This window comes from Alligator mississippiensis, chromosome 1 (assembly GCF_030867095.1).
Source record: "Alligator mississippiensis isolate rAllMis1 chromosome 1, rAllMis1, whole genome shotgun sequence".
In the NCBI taxonomy this organism is placed as follows: Eukaryota; Metazoa; Chordata; order Crocodylia; family Alligatoridae; genus Alligator; species Alligator mississippiensis.
Window position 1 is genome coordinate 425,452,438 of NC_081824.1, and position 27,342 is coordinate 425,479,779.

The 27,342-nt window shown below is 43.8% G+C and overlaps 1 protein-coding gene across 7 annotated transcripts in view; it reads right to left on the bottom strand.

The window, feature by feature from the left end:
- Nucleotides 1-13,660: 13,660 nt before the first annotated feature.
- The window catches only part of B3GLCT (beta 3-glucosyltransferase), a 127,845-nt gene continuing 114,163 nt past the window's right edge, over nt 13,661-27,342 (bottom strand). For 4 of the 7 annotated variants that reach the window (XM_059718635.1, XM_014595350.3, XM_059718655.1 and 1 more), the window contains 3 exons: nt 25,779-25,923; nt 23,665-23,748; nt 13,661-15,391 (listed from right to left, as the gene is read on the bottom strand). In XM_059718635.1, coding sequence (XP_059574618.1) covers nt 15,224-15,391; nt 23,665-23,748; nt 25,779-25,923 — 397 coding nt within the window. In that variant the 3' untranslated portion in view covers nt 13,661-15,223. Of the gene's footprint in view, nt 15,392-23,664; nt 23,752-25,778; nt 25,924-27,342 lie in introns of those variants that run through there. The other 3 variants (XM_059718599.1, XM_059718694.1, XM_059718742.1) reach the window with 2 other exon arrangements.

Below are 27,342 nucleotides of genomic sequence, written 5' to 3' on the forward strand. Positions count from 1 at the left end.
ACTCCTGGATGGTTTTGAGCTGGGTCTTTGGCTGCTCAATGGTTATGTTCTGGATCCTGAGCTGCTCCCTGGCTCTGTGCTGATTCCCTCATTGCTCCCTCACTCAAGTTGATGTGTAGGACTGGGCACACAGCCAGAGAGTGGCAAAGCAATCTGCACAGAGCTAGAAAGCAGTGCAGGACCCAGTGCTGCCTGAAGATATTTGATTTTAAGACAAGGCTCCATTTTCCCCATGATGGATGGAGGAAAAAAACCAACTAATTTTGTAATAGAGTAAATGTAGCAGCTACTTTTAAAGTAGCCCTTTTCCTAGTAGTGAGGTGTAGTATATCTAGGTACTGCCCCAAACAACAAATCTATTTAATTCTTGCCATTTAATTTTGCTTCTAAGTGCTTTATATTTACATTGGTGTCTGCATCATGAAATCTGGCTCAAAGGGGAAAACAGCAGAAGCAGTAAAGAACAGTCAGTTTAGCTCCCTGGTCAGTGGGCACATGCTATTAATGAGCAGCAATGAATTCTGAAATGTATTGCTCCAGAGTTTATTGCTCCCAGAAAGCTCCCGGGCATGCCGTTTACACCTATACCCAGACTGCAGCATGCTGAATTGAGTCGGAGCAGACCTGGCTGGCATGAGGATAGCCAGCAGGCAGCCCCCACACTGAAGCACCCTTGTGCCTTAGTCAGTCAGGTCAACATCTACACATGCACTGCTGTGCACAAAAAAACTCTATAGCAGGATAGTACTTGTATTAATAAGTGATACCCTGCTGTGGAGTTTATTAGTTTCCTTCACCCTAACGGGGGTGCACATGTACACACTGAGACATTTACTGCAGAGCTAATTAGTCAGCTCCACAGTGAACATAGAATTACAGAAAGTTATGATTGGAAGGAACCACAGATCATCTAGTCCAACCCCCTGCTCGAAGCAGGACCAGCCCCAGCTAGATCATCTCAGCGAAATCTTTGTCTAGCTGGGTCTTGAAGACCTCCAAGGATGGAGCTTCCACCCCCTCTCTGGGTAACCTGCTCCAGTGTTTTACTACCCTCCTAGTGAGAAAATCCTTCCTAATATTTACCCTAAATTCCCATTGCTGCAACTTGAGACCATCGCTCCTTGCTCTGTCATCTGCCACCACTGAGAACAGTCTAGCTCCATCCTCTTTCAAACCCTCCTTCAGGTAGTTGAAGGCTTCTATTAAATCCCCCCTCAGTCTTCTCTTCTCTAGACTAAATAAGCCCAGTTCCCTCAGTCTTTCCTCATAAGTCATGTGCCCCAGCCTCCTCACCATTTTTGTTGCCCTCCGCTGAACTCTCTCCAATTTGTCCACATCCTTTCTGTAGTGGGGGGCCAAAAACTGAACACAGTACTCCAGAGGTCACCTCAAAAGTCCTGAGTAGAGGGGAATCATCACTTCCTTGACATACTGGCAACATCTTGTGTAGATGCACCCAGTATGTATTACCTCTCTGTGAAGTCCCCTCAAAAGGATGGGAGTCTCTTATAGGCCTCAGTTACACAACCTCAAGTATTCTTTTAAGTTAGTAAGACACACAATCTCCAGGCGGGCAGCAGCAACAAACACCGTGGTGGCGCAGCCCTGACGGGCGAGCCCAGAGCCAGCGCGGGGCCCAGGCTGGCGGTGGGGTGGGTTACAAGCTGGTGCTGAGTGTGGGGGAAAAGCAGCCCCGCACCCACCCCATGGCAGGTGCCCCGCACTGCAGCTGCTCACAGCCCATCTGGGGCTGCCTGTGCCTGCTCCAGACAGCCCTGTGTGGGCTGCAAGTGGCTGCAGCAGGGAGCGCCAGCCATGGGGTGGGCAAGGGGCCACCTTTCCCCGTGCTCCACACCAGCTCCTTCCCTGCCAGCAAGCAGGGGGTCGGGGCTGTGCACTGCCCCCCACCTGTGCCGCGGGGCTGGGGGGGGGCACTGGGAGTGAGCGGGTGCAGGAGCACAGGGCTCACACTGGTGTCCCAGGGCCAGCACCAGCAGGGCCCAAAGCAGGGCAGCAGGGGTACAGGGTCCTGGCCGACAGGGGCTCTATGGAGCCAGGCCAGCTCCCCCATCTCCCTGCTGGTGCAGCCCAGCACAGCTCCACAGACTTCTGTCAGCCTGCGCCCTTCTCTGGGCCTCACCGGTGCTGGCCCTGAGACATTGGTCCCAAAACATAGGGACATTGGTCCCAAGATGGTGACCAGGGGGCAGGGCACCTGTCAAGGGGCAGGGCTACCCATGCGACCCTTGACAGCTTACCAAAACTGGGTAAGTGGCCCTCTGCCCGAAATAATTGCCTGCCCCTGTTCTACTCCCATACCGTGTGGAACTGTTCCAAACTGAAATTAGCTGAAGACTTGGTTCTTCATCAGAAAACAGAAAATGACTCAGAGCTTATTTGGAATTACATTAGTTTGTGAATGAGCAAGGAAGTTAATGTAAAGTTACTGCAGCACAATCTGCTGCACGATTCATTTGAAAAGTATAATTTAGTCAAAAGTATTTCTAATGTTTAAATGTAATGAAACCTTAGTGAGGAGATGCTCTACAACACTGCCATTAAATTACTGCAGAGAGGGAAGGGGGATGGGTTAATGTGATAAATTATGAGATACGAAGATGAGGAATGTGTGAATAAATTTATCTCCAAAGGAGATGAGCTGAGAGAACAAACAACTATAGTTGAATAATAAACAATGGTAACCTCAGGATTAATAAGGCATTGAGGGCTGTGCTTGCAGGTTTCACAGGAATCGAACTCTGGACTCTTCTTTATTATTTCAGGGTCACACGGGGCATCTACACATGCAATTAATTTGACTTAATAAACTCTGGCACAGTTTGTGCCAAAGTTTATTGCTCCCAGGTACACTGTTTGCATGTGTACCTGGGACTGCAGCACATTGAGCCAGGGGAGCAGCCTGGCTGGCAAAAGGCCCTGGGGGTCTGCCTGCCAGCCTGGGGCTACTGCTGCCCAGCTCAATGTGCTGAAGAGGGGCTGTATGGGGCATGAGGGTGCTGTAGTGTGGGGCTAGCCAGCAGGCAGCCCCCACACTGAAGCACCCTTGTGCCCCAGCCAGCTCTATCAGTATCTATTCATATGTTGCACTGGAGTAAATAACTCTACCATAGGATAGTACTTGTATCTTGACCACGAGGGATGGTCGTACCTTAAGGGGGCGATCCTCCAGGCCCAAAAGATAACAGTCCCTGAGAAAAGCAAGGGGGGTAAGAGTGCTCAGAGACCCCCTTGGCTCAGCAAGAGCATTCAGCAATGCCTGAGGACTAAAAGGGAGGCGTACAACCAGTGGAAGGGAGGAACTATCACCAAGGAGGAGTACTCCTCCTCAGCCCAGGAGTGTAGGAGGGCTATTAGAAAGGCCAAGGTAGAGATGGAACTCAGGCTAGCGTCCAGGATTAAGGACAACAAAAAGTTCTTTTTCAAGTACACTGGGAGCAAGAAGAGGGCACCAGGCAATGTAGGGCCCCTGCAAAACACAAACGGTAATCTTGTGGCCACGCCAGACAAGAAAGCTGATATTTTTAAAAGTTTCTTTGCCTCTGTTTTCCTGAACAGGGACAGGGATATCACACCTACCAGAGGTAGGGACAATCTTGGGGATAGCTCTATCAAGCCTTCAGTCAGTGCAGATGTAGTTCGGGATCTTCTGGAAGGGCTAGACATTTTTAAATCTGCAGGTCCAGATGCCCTCCACCCAAGGGTGTTGAGGGAGCTGGCAGGAATCATTGCGCAGCTTTTGGCCCAGCTGTATGAGCATTCGCGGTCATCTGGTCAGGTGCCAGGAAACTGGCTAATGTGGTCCCTATTTTTAAGAAGGGAAGGAAGGAGGACCCAAGTAATTATAGGTCTGTAAGCCTCACCTCGGTGCTCGGGAAGCTCTTGGAGAGGATCATCAAGGAGCATATCTGTGGGGGGCCTGCAGGGGAGATCATGCTCAGGAGCAATCAGCATGGGTTCACCAAAGGCAGGTCCTGCCAGACCAACCTGATTGCCTTTTATGACCAAGTAACTAAATCCTTGCATGATGGTGTCGCTGCGGACAGTCTTTCTAGACTTTAAGAAGGCCTTTGTCACTGTCTCTCATCCCATCCTCATCAATAAATTGACTATGGCATTGATGCCTGCACAGTTGGATGGGTAAAAAATTGGCTGATGGGGCGCACCCGGACAGTAGTGGTGGACGGGTTGTACTCAACCTGGCAAGATGTGAGCAGTGGGGTACCCCAGGGCTCGGTCCTTGGGCCCACACTGTTTAACATCTTCATCAGCGACTTGGACGAGGAGGTGGAAAGAATGCTGTCTAAGTTTGCTGATGACACTAAGATGTGGAGCAAGGTGGACACACTTGAAGGGAGAGAGACGCTGTAACTAGATTTAGACAGACTACAAAAGTGGGCAGAGGAGAATAGGATGGGGTTCAACATAGACAAATGCAGGGTGCTGCACCTTGGGAGAAGGAATCCACAGCATACATACAGGCTGGGGAGTTCCCCTCTTGAAAGCACAGAGGCAGAAAGGGATCTCGGAGTTGTTATTGACTCCAAGATGAACATGAGCCGCCAATGCCAGACCGCAGCCAGCAAGGCCAGCCATACCCTGTCATGCATCCAAAGATGCATCTCAAGCCAGTCCACAGAGGTGATACTTCCCCTCTATGTGACTTTGGTCAGGCCGCAGTTGGAGTACTGCGTCCAGTACTGGGCGCCACACTTCAAAAGGGATGTGGCCAGCCTGGAGAGGGTTCAGAGGAGGGCCACCCGCTTGGTGAGAGGGCAGCAGGACAGGTCCTATGACGAGAGACTGAAGGACCTGAACCTGTTCAGCCTCAGCAAGAGGAGGCTGAGGGGGGACCTGGAGGCTGCCTACAAGCTCATCAGGGGGATCAACAGCAAATAGGCAGAGCCCTTTTCTCCCCAGCACCACCTGGGGTGACGAGGAACAATGGTCATAAGCTGATGGAGAATAGGTTTAGGTTAGAGATCAGAAGGCAATACTTTACAGTTAGGGTGGCCAAAATCTGGAACCAACTTCCCAGGGAAGTGGTTCTCACCCCTACCTTGGGCATATTCAAGGGGAGGTTGGACGATCACCTGTCTGGGGTCTTGACCCAGCATTCATTCCTGCCTGTGGCAGGGGGTCAAGCTAGATGATCTGTTCAGGTCCCTCCTGACCCTAGCTACTATGAAACTATGAACCTATCTGGCAGTACTGTCCTATGGCAAAGTTAATTAGTTTACTCCAGCCTAATAGCATCACACATGTAGACATTGACATTTTACTGCAGAGCTAATTACTCAGCTTGGTAGTAAACATCTCATGTAGACATGCCTACAGTGAATCAGAACCAGAGCTACTGAGGTGTTCAACACTACATATATTGTACTACATATTCTTCAGCATCTTCATTGAAGATGTGGACATTGGCATCAGAAGCAGACTGGCCAAGTTCGCAGATGATACCAAACTTTGGGGTAAAGCATCCATACCTAAGGACAGGAGGGCAATCCAGGCTGACCTTGACAGGCTCAAGAAATAGGTGGACGAGAACGTGATGGTGTTTAACACTGAAAAATGCAAGGTTCTCCACCTTGGGAGAAAAAACCTGCAGCATGTCTATAGGCTGGCTAGCACTACGGATGAAAGAGACTTGGGGGTCATGACTGACCACAAGATGAACATGAGCCACAATGCGATGCTGCTGCTAGTAAAGCAAGCAAAATGCTGGCTTGCTTCCATAGATGCTTCTCAAGCAAATCCCGGGATATCATTCTCCTGTTGTACTTGACCTTGGTGAGGCTGCAGCTGGAGTACTGTGTCCAGTTTTGGGCTCCACAATTGAAAAAGGATGTGGAGAAGCTTGAGAGGGTGCAGAGGAGAGCCATGCACATGATCAGAGGTCAGGAAAGCAGACATTATGAAGAGAGGCTGAGAGCCACAGGACTCTTCAGCCTAGAAAAGCGCAGGCTCAGGGACGATCTGGTGGCCACCTATAAGTTTATCAGGGGTGTCCACCAAGATCTGGGGGAACGATTGTTCACCAGAGCCCCCTGAGGGATGACAAGGTTGAATGGTTATAAACTACTGCAAGACCATTTCAGGCTGGACATAAGGACTGGAGGACCCGGAGGACTGGAAAAGGGCCAACGTGGTCCCCATTTTCAAAAAGGGGAGGAAGGAGGACCTGGGCAACTATAGGCCAGTCAGTCTCACCTCCATCCTTGGCAAAGTCTTTGAAAAAATTATCAAGGCTCACATTTGTGAGAGCCTGGCAGGACAAATTATGCTGAGGGGAAACCAGCACGGGTTCGTGGCAGGCAGATCGTGCCTGACCAATCTAGTCTCTTTTTATGACCCGGTTACGAAACGCCTGGACACAGGAGAAGGGGTGGATGTCGTATACTTAGACTTCAGGAAGGCCTTCAATACGGTATCCCACCCCATACTGGTGAACAAGTTAAGAGGCTGTGACTTGGATGACTACACAGTCCGGTGGGTGGCAAATTGGCTGGAGGGTCGCACCCAGAGAGTCGTGGTGGATGGGTCGGTTTCGACCTGGAAGGGTGTGGGCAGTGGGGTCCCGCAGGGCTCGGTCCTTGGACCGATACTCTTTAATGTCTTCATCAGCGACTTGGACAAGGGAGTGAAATGTACTCTGTCCAAGTTTGCAGATGACACAAAGCTATGGGGAGAAGTGGACACGCCGGAGGGCAGAGAACAGCTGCAGGCAGACCTGGACAGGTTGGACAAGTGGGCAGAAAACAACAGAATGCAGTTCAACAGGGAGAAATGCAAAGTGCTGCACCTAGGGAGGAAAAATGTCCAGCACACCTACTGCCTAGGGAATGACCTGCTGGGTGGCACAGAGGTGGAAAGGGATCTTGGAGTCCTAGCCGACTCCAAGATGAACATGAGTCGGCAGTGTGACGAAGCCATCAAAAAAGCCAATGGCACTTTATCGTGCATCAGCAGATGCATGACGAATAGGTCCAGGGAGGTGATACTTCCCCCTCTATCGGGCACTGGTCAGACCGCAGTTGGAGTACTGCGTGCAATTCTGGGCGCCACACTTCAAGAGGGATGTGGATAACCTGGAGAGGGTCCAGAGAAGGGCCACTCATATGGTTAGGGGCTTGCAGGCCAAGCCCTACGAGAAGGGACTGGGGCACCTGGACCTCTTCAGCCTCCGCAAGAGAAGGTTGAGAGGCGACCTTGTGGCTGCCTATAAGTTCATCACGGGGGCACAGAAGGGAATTGGTGAGGTTTTATTCACCAAGGCGTCCCCGGGGGTTACAAGAAATAATGGCCACAAGCTAGCAGAGAGCAGATTTAGATTGGACATTAGGAAGAATTTCTTCACAGTTAGAGTGGCCAAGGTCTGGAACGGGCTCGCAAGGGCGGTGGTGCTCTCCCCTACCCTGGGGGTCTTCAAGAGGAGGTTAGATGAGTATCTAGCTGGGGTCATCTAGACCCAGCACTCTTTCCTGCTTATGCAGGGGGTCGGACTCGATGATCTATTGAGGTCCTTTCCGACCCTAACATCTATGAATCTATGAATCTATAAGGAAGAATTTCTTTACTGTCTGAGCCCCCAAGGTCTGGAACAGCCTGCCATTGGAGGTGGTTCAAGCACCTACTATGAACGCCTTCAAGAAAAAATTGGATGTTATCCTGCTGGGATCCTGTGACCCCAGCTGACTTCCTGCCCCTGGGGCAGGGGGCTGGACTCAATGATCTTCCAAGGTCCCTTCTAGCCCTAACGTCTGTGAAATCTGTGAAAATCTGTGAGGTAGAAATTGAACTGGGGTCTTTAATTTTGGGTCCATTTTTCCTTTTCCCACAATCAACCTACTACTACTCTTTTTTTCTTAGAAGCTGAAGTATTGAGGTAAACTAAAGCCTTTCTTGAATTTCATATTGTACCCAAGAGTGAGATATTAGTGTTATACTTCAAATTTTTCAAAACAAAAACAACAGGTCTACTGTAATCCTACGCAGCAAATGAAATTCTCTAAAATAAAGTGAAAACAGCCAAAGAACTAAATCCACAAATACTCAGTATTGCATCTTCCATTATTTTTTCCAGGAAATCACTATCTTCTTCTACAATATAAATTATTATCTTTCCAACTAAAACAGCTTCAGAAACTCAGCAGCTGCTTAAGAACCCATCTTCTGTCTTTACTTTGATTCGGTCTCAGTAATGTCACCAGTTTCACTTTTTATAATGCTTCCCTTCCAATAAAAACAAAAAGCACCATGATGACATAGAAGAGTTGCAACTTATCTTTTAAATTAGGGGTACAATTTCAGATTGATGCCTACTAATACTTGCCTTAAGCACCAGCTGAATCCAATGACATCCAGGTGAGAGGTATCATCCAAGTATTCACTGCTACCCAGCCTAATAATGAATATAAGCTGGAGAGTTTCTCTTGACCTCCTCCTAAATATGTGAGCTTGATGAACTCTTCTGAAAGCAAATTCCATGGGCAGAACACCCTCTTGTTCTTATTCCACATTATTTAATTGGGTAAAAAGGAACAGATGCAGACTTTTCATTATTCCTGTCATAATGTTATATATTTAGTAGCTCAATGAAAACCTCATTTTTTAGTCTCTCAGTATTGGGCAAGTAAATATATATAGAATCCATCATGCATCAGTCACAATTCATTGCTTATGCTTTCCTTAGTTCTGGGCCATGTTCCCTCTAAAGAGTAGCGGCCCATGTGCACGCCACCTCGGTCCGGCATGGGACACTTACTGAAGGGGGCTGAGGGCTAGGGCCAAGGCTGGGGGCCAGAGCCAGAGGCTGGGCCAGCGCAGGCTCTGCCAGCTCTGGGGAACTGCTCTGCTCCCCCGCTTCACTTCAGGGAGCAAGGAGGCACATGGCGTCAGGGCTGGGGAATGGAGCACTTCCCTGGAGCTGGCAGAGGCCGCAGAGCAGTTGCCCAGAGCCAGGGGAGCCCATGCCAGCCCCCAGCCCCAACCCTACCTTGCCTCACCTCGGGGAGGAGGCACTGCCTGCCCCAAGTGAGGCTCCGCTGGCTCCAGGGAACTGCTCCACTCCCAGGCCCTGAAGCCACGTGCCTCCTCGCTCCCCGAGATGATACGGGGGAGCAGAGCAGTTCCCCGGAGCCAACAGAGCCCGCACCAGGGCCCCGCCTCCACCTCGCCTCAGAGCTTACCTTAAGCTCCTCTCCCGGAGCGCGGCCTTGAAAAGGCTGTGCGTGGCCAGACTTTTAGTTGTGCATGGCCGCGCACGCGCGCACCTTAGAGGGAACCTTGGTTTTGGATATCCAGATTGTTTTTTATTTCTTTTTCTTCAGTTTTGTGTATTTTATTTGATGAGTTTTTAAATATTTTTGGAAGTACCAGCTGGTAGGGATTTTTTTCCTCCAAAAATGTGTAGCAAATACATGCTGGGATAAATAGGTTATGAACAGGAAAGTCACAATATGCAGCATTGTACTTGTAATCCTTTCCATCAAAAAAAATCCCCTTATATCAAACTGTACCAACACTAAACTGATTATCATCAAATTCCAGATACTTTCTATCTACTCATACAGTTTCTAAAAAGTCCTTTTCAGTGTCTGTCCCTAAGGACACCAAAAATCTGGTTGGCAGCTAACAAAGTTTAATTCAAAATTATCTATCCTCCTAGCTACTGAAAAAGGGATAATGGATCATTCATAGCAACATATTTTGATCATAAAAAAAATGCTAAGTACTAGCTGCTGAAGTGTCACTTAGGAAGACAACATGCCTAACAGAATGACCTACTCTATTCTACACAGTACTAATAGAAGATAAATGATTACATATGAGGAAATTATGATGGTGATGTTTAAAAAGGAAGCCGCATTTATCTGACTAAAAATTTCCCAGTGTTTTTTTTTTTTTACCAAAAAATTCAATTTTGAGGGAAAAATTTCAGCCAACTACCTGGAAAGCATGTTTTCATTCAGAAACATGTTGCTTATTACATATATTTTTTAATGATTTACAAATGAAATAGAAAATTTGATCACAACAAGCAAATTGTTTTTCTAGAACATATGGAGCGAGTCAAAAAAAGTTACATTGCATACTTAAACTCAGTGCTATGAACTGGGGGTCCACAGAGAGAGAGAAGTCTTGGTAGATAACCATGAGTTCGCTCACTATAAAGTGCTCCCATCTCTCCTCGTTGTGGTGGTGTTTCAGGTTTTGTGGCATGGTTAACCTCGAAGGCACCCCTAGTGGCTCAACAGGGTACTACAGTACTCACCTACCCTAAGAGTCTGATCTTGTAGCCTCAGTTCTTTTGCAAAGACTATTTGCAGTTCAACCCGTTCTGGAAGGTCAAAGTCCCAGAGTAACAGAAAATGAGGAGCTGACCCTTCAAGCACAGCTCTGCCCCTCTAGTTAAGGCCTATTTTCAAATGAGCAGTTTTCCAGTTGTTCTCCCAGGGTCTGATTGTTTCAGGGCTGCCCTCAGGCAGCCAGTCAGCTGTTTCAGGTTCATTGGCTATGTTGAGGCCTCTCTCATGCAAGGAGGTCTGGTTCTTCTCCTGGGATGCAGCCAACTGCACCAAGACCTATTTGCTAAGCTTTTCTCCTGACATCTCCCACAGGTAACAAGATCAGGCTATTCCCTTGTAGCTTGTTCCCTTGTAGCTAGTGCGGGTGGGGAGGGGAGGCAAGAGGTATGCAACACAGCTAAGATGGAGTATGCATACAGATGTCCTGCTGTACCAAAGGCACTCATACTTTTAGATTTTTTTCCTACTATCAGGCTTATTTTCAATATTTGAAAAAAAAAAAAGTCAAAATAATCAGACAGAAGTCCCACATTAATTTTCCACAAAGCCAAGCCCCGAACTCTTTTTTCTCTCTGCTCTTGCAAACTATCATCAAGCCTCTTGTTCCTTCTCAGAATCCTCTGCTTCTGTTTCAGCTTTAATACAGTCTCAGGGAATTAAGTATTTTCTGCTTAAATTTCACAGAACACACTTTGTCCCCTAGGTAAAAGTGAACTTAATATGGAAAGTCTCATTTATATCTTGTTTCCCATGATTCTCTGTAACTTCCTCTGGGTCTCCTCTGCATCAAATTTACAACTGAAAAAGCTTGAAAGACTCAAATACTTCAGAATCTTTTCTCCAGGGATGTTTTGCTTTTCTGTCTTTTTGTAAATGATTTTGCTGATAGTGCTGGGTCTCAGTAATTATGTCTTTAGGGTTATTTCGTGAGTCAGGGTGGCAGAGGAGATGGCTGTTTGTTTTGGTGATTACTGATTTTGAAAGCTGCCTAAGAAGTAATTTTTGCATTGCAGCCAGACATTGTAACATCAGAAGGGACCACTAAGATCATCTAGTCTGACCTGCATAACACAAACCACAGAATTAGAATGGGGGAGGAGGGAAAATAAGATGGGTCTTCCTTTTCCCTGATTTTCAGAACCCAATCCCCCTTTATTCTAAAATAATTTCTTTATATCCAGTTTCCCTTTTCCACTTCCCCCTAATCCTGTAATGATATCAGTGCTCTCTGCTCACACTATCTAGTTTGAGTCATAACTCACTCTGGCATTTCTATTTGTTTAATCTTAAGACCTGAAAGTGCAGAACTGGCAACAATCTTCCCTAGTTCTACCCTTCACCATGCTTACAGCCATTGTGGGGATAATGGTAAGAGAAGTCAGAGACTTTAAACAGCTGCTCTGTGTGCAGCTCTGGAAGGAGTTCTTACAAACAGGGACATGGAAAATGATTATGCCTTAACACCCTTACGTGCTAGCCTGGTAGGCTAGGGACAGACATTCAAAAAGCCTGAGCCTTAATTGATTCAATCTTTGCAGGTTAGTCTAACCTGGCTAAACTGATCCGGTGTGTAACTGCAATGACATCCCAGCCATGCTGCCGCATGCCTGCAGTAGCTCAGGTTAGAAGCTGGGGGGTGCTAGAGCTGCCTTCCCTTCCCTTCCCTTCCTCTCAGTGCTGAGCTGAGGGGGCGTGGCCAGGTCCCAGCAGTGAGCAGCCCAGCAGGGAATTGATATCTATGTTTATCACCCCATTAAGAAAACAACAGAGAGTTATTACCAGCTACCTGTTGATCCTGCCTGTTGATTCTACTGGTTGATTCCAGCACAGATGGTAGGCAGCATTTGGTCTGCTAGCTAATACACACACACCTCCTCAGTGAGGCAGAGGGGAAGGGGAAATTCCTGCTTAGCAGGGAGGGGCAAGGGAAGGGGGGAAGCAGCCCACAGTCTCTGCTGGACCTGCAGCCAGGGAGCAGACGGGCAGGCCCAGCCCTGCTGTGGAACAAAGCCCCGCCCAGGCAAGAGAGCATGCCAGGATGCTGGGGGAGTCTGGTTTAACTTAAACCAGCAAGGGGTCTACGATAGACATTACATAAACCAGTTTGACCCAAATTAGTTAAATCTGATACTACATTCAACCAGACTTATCTCAAACCAGTTTCAGTCATTTGCAAACTGGTTTATGTGCACTGAACATCTGTTCTGTTACAGGTTTAAACCAGTTTCTGATCACTTAAATCGGTTTATGTGTAATGTCTGTCCCTAGCCATAATGACGCTTATTGCTTTGCAGTAGCATCTAAGAGTCGCAGTCGACCATAGGCACTGTACCAACACGGTTTGTGCTCTGCCTTTAGGATTAGCACAGAACTACACAGCCAAAAAGGCTGGGGAAAGAGATCAGGATCCAGAAAGAGTAACACTGATTGTACCGTTTACCATACTTACCCATATCCAAGACAAGCCAAGGCTTTTTTCCCCCATTCAACACAGGGAAAAAGAACCCTTGTCTTATATTTGAATATGGTTCTGGACAGAAGGCTACTACAGCTCTGGCGCCAGCTCTGACCCCAGAGAGATTGCATGCTGCAGGGGATGGGAACAGAGAGAGACCACATGGTATGCAGCACAGGGGAAATAGCATGGTACAGCCAAAGAGAAGCACACTGGAGACCATGCAGCAGCAGGGGAGTTGCCACTGCCACCACTGGTGCCTGGCTAGGGCTGGAGCGGGAGCCATATATGCTCTGTGCCCACAACTGGAGCCAAAGCTGTTGCATTGGGTAAAGAGCAGCAGGAATAGGGAAGCAGACACCCAGGGGTGGGGGGGGGGAAGCAAGTGGCAGGGGAAGAAGGCACCAGAGGTGCAAGTGGCCAGGTGGAAGGGTCAGACAGCACGCACTAGGGAAAGACATGTGTTGGGGAGGGGGGCAAACGGCAGTTGCAGAGAGGGCAAGTGGTGTGGGGGGGCAGGCAGGAGGACATGGAGCAGGCTGTTTCTGTGCCCTCCCCCACCACCGCTGTTTTCCCCACCATGGAGGGGAGAGGGTATAAATGTAGTATGACCCTCCAGTAATTAGATTCTAGACATGAAAAAGTATATCAGAATTACACTTTTCCACATCTGGAATTTAATAATTAGGCAATCATCTTAAATTCGAAGTTGTGTTGGATTCAGGTAAATGCAGTTGGTCTTTTTGCAACATTGGTATCCATTTCATTAGCTGAATAACATTCTATGCCATATTTGCCAAAAGGTGCACCAGATAAAGGACTTGCATATTCCAATGTGTTTGGTCTGATAAGCAGCATAGCTACAGGGCACACAAAATTTAAACAAGTCTGTTTTTATTCAGATTTAGGTTCACACAGTTCTAAACAGTAAACACAATTAACAATACATCCATGGTACCAGAAATGTAGCTCCGGTATCAGTAGAAATGTCTACTGTTTAAGGCACTGAAAGTAGGAAGGAAGAAGAAATACATACTGTGGATTACTCCTGTTTAAACATTATTTTAATCCATTATATGTACTCACTATGTATATGCTTAAAAATCCACAAGCTACATTCACAAAAATGTGCATACTTTCATAATTACTGAAATAGTAACCAGTTGCTTCCCCATTAGACTTGGAGTAAGTATTGCATGACTTTGGAACTCAATCAAGTGATGAACTACAGAAAGATAGTTTAAACTTGTACAGATAAACAACTTCAGCAATATGGCTTTAAGACCCTGTATTTGGTCACAATATAAGCAAGCAGAGTTAGAGAAAGCATATAAGCACCATATACTGTGGTCTTAAAGAGAAGAGAGTTAATGTAGAAAAATTAGTTTTAACATACTAAAGCCAGATTTTATACAAATACCTTTATAAAACTGAATTACATATAGAAAATAATAAAAAAAGAAAAATCAAATAGGCATCATTCTTTACATGTTACTATGCATAAAAATTTGCTTAGATTTATTTTGTACTACTTATACTGTTGGTGATATAAATTAGGGATATTGCAAAGTATTTTAGCTTGGTACCTACACAGCACAGAGATGAACACATTAGAAATATCAAAAACATCAGTTTTTCAAAATTCCTTAAGTCAAACATTTATAACTGCCAAATAGATATATGATCACTAGGTTTTCAAAGGTGTAATAGTGACACCTTGTGACTAGTTTAAGAACCCCTAATCTTCATTTACTTTGGATTCCCTATATGGTATTTATTTATAAATGCTAAACTGTTAAAGTTACAACAGGTGTTAGAACTCAGAAAAAGATCCTCATTTAGCCCATGAATGTACAAGGTCTTTACTTAAAAACAATATCAAGTACAGTATTTAGAGTCTTCCCTCCATACCCATAATAATTCAAACATTTGCTAGCCTTGTTCTTGTTCAAGAGGAGCTCATGCAAAGGGGTTCCTAGAACCCTTCAGTTCTGTTGAAGTCAGCAGGAGCTAGAAGTGTCAGTACTTTTTAGGATCAGATCCCAAAGTGTGGAATTTAGGCTACTATTAGACAGTGAGGAAAAACAGAAACATGAATTGCCGGTGTCTGAAAAACGCAAAACAAAACAGGTAAAATACTGGACTTGACCTCTAAGTAAATGTTAAATTCAGTGGAATAAAAATGGTTACAAAACTCAAAATCCATAAGAGATTTCCAAAAAGAACCCCTCAAATGGGAAAAAAATCAAGTTGATTACTTATTTTTCTAACAAGTGCAACACGCATCTACATATACATCAATCTCTATTTGGATTGAAACATTAGATTTGTTCTAGGCAAGGAACAGACAGACGATACAAATACAACACAACAACAAAACTGCAGTAGTTTCTCCCCATCCCAAAGTTGCAGTATGTTAATATTTAAATTCTTCTGCAGATTATAAATCTTCCTTAGGATGTTTGTGTTTCTTTCCATTAAGGGAATCTTCTGTATTTGGTGCAAGCCATGTAAAATACACCTTCACTGGATCAATGTTCCAGTGTTTGTGAAAAGATATTGGAATTTGGTGAGAAAGATAGTCCTTTGGATAGTCCATTGGCCGTGCCTATATTGGGAGCATAAAGCAAAAATACTGTTCTCACTTGTTGAAAGTCAAGGGATCTCTCTGATGGCAAAAATTCTGATATCATTAATATAATACTGCTGTAATGCAACAGTAACATTACAATGTATTTTTCTACAATTCCACAATATCAAATGCCATGAATTGATCTGCACTCAAGCATCAATAACTTTTAAGGATAGCAATCATCATGCTTTCTAGGCTCTCCAGTTTCAGAAAGAATAAACTTAGGCCTGATGCCCAACTGAAAGTGGTCATAAATAACAACTGAATCATGAATATAAAGGAAAAACAGCTGGAATAGTTCCTTGACTCTGTATACTATGTTTTCAATCACATTTTTTATGATGTACTGAGAACACTGACACTCTCTACATTCAGATCACTCAACACTCTCCATTAATGGTTCTCATGCCACTTTCCATTATTAATGGTTCTCATGCCACAATATTGATCCCCACTGGAAAGGGGGTTGCCATCTTGTGTGTGTGTATTCACACACACACACAAAATCAAACATTGACAATACCATTTTAATTTTATTTTTTTTAAAAGTTTTGTCCTGATTTGTGTGCATTTGTGTGGTATATACAGAGGTGATTGCATAATAGCTCAAAACGAATCTTACTCTTGTATATTGTGGGGGTATGGGTGGGTGGGTATGAGGTTTGTGGTGGATGTGAGTGTGTGTGTATGTAGGTTGTGGGGGTGGTATGGGAGGTTTGTGGGGTGGAGTGAGGATGAGTGTGTGTGTGTGTGTGTGTGTGTGTGTGGGTGGGTATGGGGTATATGGGGAGTGTGGAGGTGGAGGGTGGCTGGGGTTGAGTGGAGACGGGTGCGCGTGGATGTGGTGGTGTGGGTACATGTGTGTGTGCACAGCAGTGAGCAGGGTTCCCCACAGAGGTGCACATGTGTGGAAGGGTGTGTGTGGGGGCGGGTGTAGTGTTTGTGAGTGTGTGATTGTGTGGGGGGGAGGGTGTGGTTGTACGGTTTGAGGGTGAGGTTTTGTGGGTACGGTGGGGTGTGCATGGGACCCTCCCCCTGAGCCCCCCTTGAGCTGGTCAGCACCTTCCCCTTCCACTGCCAGCAGTATGCAGCCCTAGTGCACCTGGTGCTCACTTCGGACTCACCCCTGCCAGAATGGATCAGCCGGAACCTGGGCTCAGGCCTGACCTGGCCCACTTCGTAACACCCACCCGTGGCACATCCTGCTGCCATCTGGGCACACAGCAGGGCTGGGGCTGCTCCGCAGCTGGACTACCTTTCTAGGCAGCCCAGGCAGGGGTGGCTCCTTCTGGCTGCCACCACTGCTGGCCCCAGCCCTGCAGTACCAGCACTGACCCATGCTGCACAGCCCTGACCCCACACACCTGCTCCAGGATCACCCGCAGCAGCGTGGGACAAAAGCTGCTGCTCAGCGCAGGGGAAAGCAGCCCCTTCCCTTCCCACTGCCAGCTGTTTCCTACTGCATCTGCCCAGAGCTTGTGTAGGGATGCCCTGCATCTACTCTGCACTGGCAGTGGAGATGCAGGGCAGCCCTGCATGGGCTCTGGGCAATTGTAACAGGGAACTGCCAGCAGTGGGATGGGGAGGGGCCGCTTTCCCTCCCATGCTGAGTAGCAGCTTTTGTCCTGCACTGCCACTGCTGAGCCTGGGCAAGTGAGGCCAGAGCAGGTGCAGGATGCATGGGGTCAGGGTTGTGCAGTACAGGTCCCTGGAGGTACCGTGGGGCTGAGGCCACTGGAGGTGGCAGCCAGAAGGAACCACCCCCACGCCCAGGCTGCCTAGAAAGGCAGTCCAGCTGCAGAGCCACCCCAATACCGCTGTGTGCCCAGGGGTAGCAGGAAGTTCCATGACTGGACTGTGCCAGGGGACTGAGGGACCTGCCTTGGGCTGGACAAAAACCTGCTACTGGCTGAATCCAGCCCACAAGCTGTATTTTGCCCACCCCGATATAGGAGTACTCCAGAGGTCTGTCAACCTGCAACTCAAGTGGTCCAAGTCTGAAACTTCTGCCTGACGTACAGATTTCAAAACACTGCTGATGCTGATAGAGGATGAGGGATTTTAAAAACTTTTTAAAGATAAATCTGGGAAATGCGTAATAACTAGTACAAAATAATACAAAGAGAGGAAGTTATTTCACTTGCACATTCAAGCCTTTGACAGTTAGAGTTGCCATTGTAACCTTAAACCTTCCCTCTTCTGCATATGTGATGGGATACAATATTTAACTAGAAGTTGACATACTATTTTGCTCCAATAGCATAACTGAGCATGGGTGAGCAGGGTAGATGCTCTGGGAGGCAGCAGGGCTCTATGCTCCAGCAGCAGGGAGAGCAGGGGCAAGGAGTCTGTTCATCAGCTTCACTCCTAGTGCAGACCCCCAGGGGGTTAAACCCTCTCACCTGCCCCCTGCACCCACTTACCAAATTCAGGGTTTTAAATTGCCCCTTGGGATGGGAATCAGCACCAGCTGCCACATTAATCCCAAAGCTTCTGGCTGCACCAACACCTTCCCCCAACCAGCAGCCTCTTCCACTTCTTGGGGTATGAGGCTGCTGAGGGGATTCCTCCCCAGGGCACAAACTCTACCAATTATATATCTATATTTTTATCATAGGATTCCAGCCTCATTCAGGGAATAAATCCTTTTCCCACTGATGTCTCTAGTGTAAGATCAAGAATGCACTACTTAGGATGGACATATATGGCAGCAGAATAAAAGTTACACAGGCAACTAGAACTATAGAGCTTCCTAACTTTTGCATACTTGACTTAGCAACCTCAGTACCTTTTTAGCACAGATTTGCATAAATGGATATAATTAAAAACACATTTTAAAGTAATCAGCCTTCCACTTCACATGATATTACATTGGCTGAAAGCTGTGCTACACAGCTGATTGTCAGTGGGTGCTGTGGTTTTACTTTACTTTGCTTGGTTATTACTCCTAGAGCAATCTGCAGGATCTACTTCCAAATGGACTATTTGGTCTACCTTTTGAGGTCAATAAGCCCCATGTGACAAGCAGCTGCCTGCACTGAAGAATTTGCACAAATATTAATGTGATAAGAAATTTTGGGTCAAATCCTAGAAACTTGTTTCATCCTCAGTTTTAAAACATTTTATACCATGCCCCTTTCTGGGCTGTTTGGTTTCTATGAAGAGAAGATGCTGGATGCCAGAACTATTAGTAGTGGCTGGTTAATATGATCCAAGACCCTACCACCCTAAAGATTAATTGCTAAAACATAAAGATCTTGTGATGTGACAAGATAACTGAAGACAAAAGATGCAACTCCTGTGCCAGATATCTGGACTTTGTTACCAGTTATCTACTGCACTGAAAGAGATGTAATTTAAATCATCCAGTATGTCGCTGGCTTTTCAATACAACAGGAGTATTATTTTTTTCTGCGACAGTTTAATGTTAAAAACAACAAGTTGCATTTGCAGAGATTCCTGTTAAAAACATTTAAATGTTGCCAGTGCAAGTAAATTAGCAAAAGAAGCATACCTATACTCTAAATACAATTTGATCTCAAAATTTTATGCCTTGTAGCCTTAAAGAAGTTATTTCTATTTTCTCTGCTTTTATAGTAACATAATATGCTCATTCTTTTCTTATATCACCTTTAAGTCATTGACAAATTAAAACTTGATTCGCACCATGCTGCAGACTTCACCTGGTGGTAGTAAATTAATGAACTCTATACATTGCTTTCTCATTTTGTGACCTGTACATTCTATTTACAAAACCAGGCAATATAATTTAATATTAACAATCTGTTCCTGGAATTTATTTCCTTTGATACTGTATCTATAAATATGCTTATTTTAAAAGTTCAGTTGAAGAATGAAGGAGTCTAAGTCCTTTAAGTTCTTGGAAATTGCCAATCTTGGTGAACACCTTTGATTTCCATTACCTTAAATGTTTACAGAACCTCACAATGACAGTTATTGAAATACTGTCCCATGAGGCTGACAAAAAATTTCCTGTAATGGGGAGAACAGTTTGTTTACTTTGAAATGTATGTAAAGCTTCTGCGGCCTGGATAATTTTAAAGTAGTAAAATTCACTTTAATAGCTATTTGCTTTAATTGCATCATTTAGCATGGATCAGATGGCTTTATATGTGCATGCCTTTTAAACTATACTCCTCTCCTAACTGCCTTCCATTTCCCCCTTCTCTCCAGTCTTTTGGGATCCAATTACACTATACAACTAACATTAACCTGAATAGTTACTTTTTATTGCGTGTGATGGGTATTTTATGGAAAGAAATAGAAATGCATAGTCCTTGTCCCAGAACCTGAGTGTGGGGCCTATGTCCATATGAAGGCCCATGGCTTCAAAGAAGCTCTGAAACAGGTTACAGAATCAGGACCTAAATTAATAAGTGAGATAAGGAAAATAGAATCAAGGCAAAACAAGGTTACAACAATACATCCATGCAATGCTCATTTCAAAATAAAAGTTACTTACAACTAACCATAGTTCTTCAAAATGGATTGTCTACACACATTTACACGTGTAGGTGCTGGGCACTTGTCAGGCACTACCTGAAGAGTGTGGCCAAGTCCTGTCCCAGTTCATCCCTTTACACCAAGGGAAAAAAGGTTGGAGCACACAGACACCACTCCTCAGTTTCCTCAACTGGTAAATTGGAAGAGAGCCTAAGGAAGAGGGAAAGGAGGGTGGTACTCAAATGGTATGTGGACATCTTGAAGAACTAGCAACTTCCATTCTCTTCTTAGTAATGGTAAAACACCTTCTCTTATGTGAATGACTCTAAAGCAGTGCTCATCAACTAGCTGGACATGAATCCAAAGTAATAGCTGTAGAGAGATCAAATGGAAGGTGATACTGGGAAAAGTTCTGATAATGGGAATGATAACAGTTTTTCCCACTGGTAAGCCTTTTTTTTTGTGACATGGCTAAAGAGTGGTATGGAAATAAATGTCCTAGAAGTCAAGTGCCTCTTTCCTGACCATACTGTCAAAGCCCCAGTCCTGTAGAAGGATCATGGTGAAAGGCAGATCTTTGGAACCTCAGACTATTTCTTGGTGGCTCCAACAGATGAGTATGAGAAGAAGTGGTAGCACAGAAAAAAGAAGCTGGTGAAGCCCTCCCATAAGGCTGGATCCGACAAAATAGGAACTTTTGCCTCAACAAGAGATACAGAAAACAAGGGACTGCGAAGTCACTCTGGAAACATTAGACTAGCAAATGGATTGGTGTCTCAACTAGCTCTTTGGGGCAAAGCTGTTTATCTTTGGCCAGAAACCTTAGCAAGTCTTGGAAGTCTTCTGATTCTTCCTGTGAAGGGGCCAGGTAGAGAAGCAGTGCTAGAGGAAGAAGAGAGCTCTCTAGCCTCCTCTCAAAAAGACTGGCCATGAAAGACAGGAGGTCCTGAAGTCTAAGGGTGGATTGATAGAGGTAAACTTAAGAGACTGCAGGATATCCTGTATGACCCAAACACTGAGGGTAATCAAATGGTGGCTACAGTCCCCAGGGTCAGAAGACCCATGCTGCATAAGAGGGTAAGACCCCAGATGTCAGTACAACAAAGTTCTGTGTGGGTAATAGTGTTATGATGCCAAGTGTAAGGGCTTTTTTGGAGATCAAGATGATCATTCTCATGGGGGACTTCAATCACCCTGACATCTGCTGGTGCACAATACAGCAATACACAGGCAATCCAGGAGGTTTTTGGGGAGTGCTGGGGACAACTTCCTAGTGCAATTGTTGGAGAGGCCAACTAGGGGCCATGCTATTGATCTGCTTACAAACAGGGACAAATTGGTTGGGAATGTAAAAATGGATAGCAACTTGGGCAGCAGCAACCGTGAGATGATTGTGTTTAGGATCCTGAGGAAAAAAAGGAAAGAGAGCAGCAGAGTAAAGACACTGGAGTTCAGAAAACCAGACTTCAACTCACTCAGGAAACTGATGTGCAGGATCCCTTGGGCAGCCAGTCCAAGGGGGAAAGGAGTCCAGGACAGCTGGTTGTACTTTAAGGAAACCTTACTAAGGGCCCAGAAAAAAACCATCCTGATGTGTAAAAAACCAACAAGTATGGCAGAAGACCAGCTTGGACTCGCAGGGAACTCTTCAGTGAGCTAAAACACAAGGGGGCTGATTACACCCACATGCAAGAATACACAAGGGAATGTGTATGTGCACATACAATTACACAAAGGAAGGAATATTTATTATGATCACTTTACATTATGGGTACTGACAGACATGGGGAAACAAAAAACAAAACAAACAAAAAAACCACTTTACTGGAAGAGGCAGCATGTTAGTTGGACCCAGCTCCACAGCATCTGTATAGATCAGGCACTTCAGAAGGGCTTCTTAATTAAATCTGCTATTAGATAAAAGTGCCAAAAAAGCCCCGCTGAAGCACCTGATCTATACAGAGGTTGGGCGAGCTGGGTCCAACTAATGTGATGCTTCTGGCCATGCACTGGGCTTGGCATGGGGGCACACAGAATTTAAAGTGCCTTTTTTAACATCCATTTAACTTACAGACTTCATGCACATTGCATACCTTGATGGCTCAGACAAGTTTTTTGTGAAGTAATTATGATTTGCAGCATTTCTGTAACCATCACAGAAGAGACTCGGAGAAGGATTTGTATGACAAGAGGTGACTTAAAAGAATGCAATTGGGAGAGCCACCACAGTGTAAAGGGCTGTGTGGTAAAATGCATGAAGCTGTTGGGGAAGTCAAACAAATGAAACTTCAGAAAAAATAGAGGAGGAGGAAAGACAACAAAAAAGACAGTTTTTTTCATGCAGGTCTCAGGATATAATAACTTGATCACTATTTTTCCTCCTTTTTTGCAGAGTATATACACTTTAATTTACATTCAATGATTGTTCTATTCCCTCTCTTAGCTATTTCTGGTCAGCAACTTTTAAGTTGTTACAAATAACTATATAAAAGTGTAGTTATATTCTGCAAATGGACTGTATTGGGTTTCTTGTTCAATGTGATTTAGGCCACGCCTAACACCCAAGTTTTACCATAACAGCTAGGTCAGCTCAGAGATTGAAATAGCATGCCCCTTAGCTGAGGCAGCAAAACCCACGCTCTGGAGACAGGTGTGCTAACTGAAGAGGCATCTGGTAGCAGAGCTTCTGGTCCTCAGGAAGTAGTAGTAAAGCTGGCAGAAACACCCCTTCTGTCACCATATATTGCATCTCTACCAAGAGCCTTTGCAGCCACAGCTGTAGTGGCAGTTGCCCTTAACAGACCAAACCCTTACAATTAAATTTCCTCCATTTCCGAGTAAAAAAAAAAAGATTTAAATACCCCTCACTACAAATCTGAAGGTTGAGTTCAGTTCCTTCTTACTTGCACCTTTTAAGCATTATTTCAGATATTTTTCCAGATATCATCTGAAATGTCAAATCAGAAAGCACATTTTTCTAGTTATTTTCTGACTGTACAGGTGCATCTATACATGCTCATTTAAGGCACTTTAATCCTATGTAAAGCACATTAAAGGCATGCATCTACACATACAGGCCCTTAATGCACCTTAAAAATGGCAATTTTAGGCTACGCGTACCTCAATTTGATACCTGCAAATTAGGCATCAAATTAGGCATGAACAGCTAAGGCACATTAACGTGTGTGTAGACACATTAAGGCGCATTAAAGCTGTGTATGGACTGACATGGGACTAACTTTAGTTAGTCGCGGAGGACAAGGCCAGCTCTGTTTTCAGACAAACAATCAGAGTGCAAATAAAGCGTTACGGACAGACATACTTAGGCTTTTATAATATTAGAATGACTGAACATTTTGAAACAAATTCTCATTTTTCCTACTTTTTTGAAAAATTTAAGTGCAATTAATATTTATAAATGGATTTCTGTGAGTATGTAGTAAAACTGTGTAGGGGCCATTAGTTATAGATTTCTATTTTGTGTCTGGACAGTGCAGTTTGTGACACATGAGAACTGTCACCGAGAGAGTTATTACTGTGTTCTTCCCTCAACAATGAATAAAGGCAAAGAAAAGCCCATGCAATCTTAACTGTACCTCTGTACATATTAATAACAGTGTCACAAACTATGTGGTGACATACAATTTTTCAAATACAAACTGTTTCCTTAATTTTAGCATACATCCAAACAGTCAGTTTTCTAATATCATTGTTTAATAACAAATTTGAAGATATAAAATTTGTGAATGTCTTGGTTTTCTTTCAATCAATGAGGATGTACCTACATTTAATAAATGTAGTTCATCTGTAATATGGAAAAATGGTGAAGTAAAGAACTGCCAAATGGTCTTGGTGTTCTGTGCAGAAACCTACTTTCAAATAGAAAATGAAGGTTAAGCCAAAAAGCAACTTCAAATCTTATACATTTTGTGGCGCAGAATTTAAGAAATACTTGTGCCCTTAATTTCTAACTGTTCTATTAAAATTCCCTTAGACCTAAACTTGAAAAACGTTATACCAATCCCAGGGGGGGTCATCATCATCTCTTTAAATAATGACTAGTTTGGTCAATGAAGAGTCTCAGAAAAAGTACTGCCTTTTTTGAGACCAGGTTCTATACCAGTAAATACAGGAGTTGAGAAAATCTATAATACTAAGCACAAACCATCAGGAAACCTGCTGAAAGTCATAATACTTGGGGACGAAAGGAAGGGTGTGCAACCCACCTAAAATTTCTCACTAAAGAAAACCCAAAACGTTGCCAGTGACCGAAGTCTAAGTATGGGAAATGTTGAGCTAAAAGGAGGTTTTGGCAACAGCTCAATGGGAGATGTCAAAAGTGGACTCAGAATGGAAATGTTCTTAACATGTCACTGCAAAATTTCTTCTTGCAACTCCTCTGCATTACTTCTACAACTGTAATTAAAATCCTTGCCAAAAGCTGTACTTCATGCTTCATTACAGCCCTGACACAGTCCATTTGCAGCCACATTTTCCTTAGTGGGTAATTCTTTTTGCACCACTTGCTCTTGCCTCCATATTATCTTTGCTGGAAGCTGCTAAATAAATGTATGAAGGTGCACCTTACACATATGGGTTTAAAATGTGTGTTTTTATTGTTTTTAGTGTATGGTAGGTTAATTTAATATGCGTATGTAGAAACAATATCTCTATGGAAGAGTATAAAAATAATTTGTGCTGGCTAGCTGTTACTCAGGTAAATGATGATGGCAGGATGAGATAGACTATCAATCTGCAGTCTAGCCCAAATTAAAAGCAGAGTTGTTGTGCTGCCCTAGAGAAACGTGAGGGAAATGTGATGGAGTAATATTTGCTACTTAAACTCCTTGCTGCTCCTGGGTCTAACTATACTTACTATAATGTGTGTTCCTAATGTTCTTGTTTAAACAACATCAATGGGTAAGGAGGACCAGACTCATTCCCCCTTTAATTCACGTCTGTGGTTTTAATGGTACAATGCAGTATAGCTAAAGAAGGTACGCTCTGAGCCTCCTTGCTGCTTAGTATCATTATATGGAATGGGTTGCAGTCTGGCCCTATATAATTGAGATATTTACACCTTAGTTAGAAATCTAGCGCAAGCGGCAATTAATTTTAGGGAACAAAAGTACTAGCATAAATGCCAACTGATATTTTGATTTACATAATATTAGGAAGGCAACTGATTGAGGAAGGAAAAAGTTGAATCAATACATTACAATACAAAAACTGGACAAATCAAAAAGTCACTTACCAGTGATCTAAAATAAATCTAAAATGTCTACTGATCTATTCTTATAAAAGTTGCAAAAATGTTCAGAATACAAACTTTTGCTCTACAAGTAATGGAAACTTTGCAATGTTTTAATATTAGCATTCTGGAGGCCAAAATAACATCTGTGTGAACAGTTTTACTTATAGATTAACTAAACCATAAAAATATTTGAGTAAACTGATAGCATGCCTATGAGCTAAATTTATAAACCAGATGCGAGTCAAGAATTCTCTTCTATATACCATTTTCAACTTTCCAAAATATGGACAGTTTGGAAACATTTAAACAGCATTCTCCTTTTTCCTTCAGTTCCAATGGATGAAAGGTTTTAATTTCTGATAGCAAAAATAAATTGTGCTCCTCCACCTCTTCAAACGTTATGACTTTTTGCTGTGGCCAGTTTCCCTATAGCTGGGGAAGTTCTTTTATCTAGCTTTCCCTGGGTGATAGAGCTGAGTAGACAGGGTACTGTAGTGGGAATGTTTACATTTGAGAAAGCTTATAATTATTGGACATTGGTCCAATTTGTAAAGTTTTTTTTTAAAGAATTAGAGTGCACTTTAAATAAGCAAATCAATTAAATACATACCAGTTTTCAAATACTTGCAAAAAAGGCGCTCTTACCTGATGAAAGAGTGGACTGTGTGTTATGGGGATTCCTAAACCACTGAAACACATTCCAAGGACCATATCATCAGGAGCATCAGTGCTGTAGCATCGGCATTTACTAGCAAGTAGTTTCTGGACTGCTGTTCTGCTGAAAACCATCCTAAATAACAAACAAATGAAAAGTTATAAAAATGCAATTACTAAATTATAAATAATGTTCATGAATTAAATAGTGCTTGATGCAATAAAATTATAACCAGAAGCGTCATACACTGGCACAAACTACTTGGACACTACACAATTTGAAAAGAGAGCATTCAGTCTTGGCTTCGTGATATGACTTTTTCTGAAAAATAATTATTTTAGTTAAAGAGCTATTTTTTTTTTCAATTCACTTAATTATGGAAAATCTTAATGGGTCAACATCTTATTCTGGTGGGAGAAAAGTGGTGGTGGCAGCCCCCCATGGACTAAGCTGCATTATTTTGGCCTGCCACTCCTGAAACATTGACAACCCCTGATTCAAGGCATGGATGCCATCAAAGAACAAGGCTCTGATAGCAGCTGGTGCACAGAAGTCTCATGGCATTTGTGAGCTCTATAACTAAGAATAAACCCTCCTGCTTAACATTCCACAGCTGTTCCTTTTCAGGCAAAACCTGTAATTCCACCTATCAACATATCTGACAATCTAGTTGCTACAAACAACATCAAGGAGATTCATCAGACTCTGAGATAGCTATCCCAACCCTCCCCAAGAACTCATTACTTTAGCACGATCCTTAAATGGAACCCAGCATGCTAACACTGACATCAAGACAAAAGTCAAGGAAAAGTCTTTGAATCGTCAAGATTAATACTGTGAAAGGCTTTGAGTTAGCAGTGCACATTTAAGGCAAATCTGCCATACAAAGAGTAAAATAAACAGGGCAAAAATACCATGACAAATAATATTACTGGAAGCAAAAGAGTAACTCTACTGAGAACTTTGATTTACAAAGACCATTTCCTATCATCAGAACCATGCGTGTGGCTGTGAATCTCATCTGTACAAATTTGGTAAATGTACCAAACAGATGCTAGCAGAATGGGCATGGTCAAATTGATCATGAGGATCTTAATTTGAGTTACTGCCTTCCAACCAATACCCTCAAAAACAGGGATATGAAGCAAAGGTAAGCTTATGCTATATATTTTTTCTGTCTGGAACTGAATATGAAAGAGCTCTGATGGATAGAGATGGTAAAATTTAAAAAATCCAAGTAAATAATAAAAATATTTTAAAAATTGAAGCAAGTACTCCAGCATCAAAAGATGTTTTTAATGGAAGCGGTAAACTGTCTAATTAAGAATGATGAATACATTCTAATGGTATGGGAGACAATAAAAATGCAAGTAAGCTCTTCATGGAGAAAGGACCAGTTTAATGAGTTAATACATTATTTTGTTCATGGAGAACAGGAATGCTAAATAGTATAAGTACATTCAGAACAAGAAAAATAATTATTTATACTTTAACTTGTTGAGATAAATAAATTCATAGCCCTTGTAATTTGCCTTAAAGCAGCAAGATGGACAC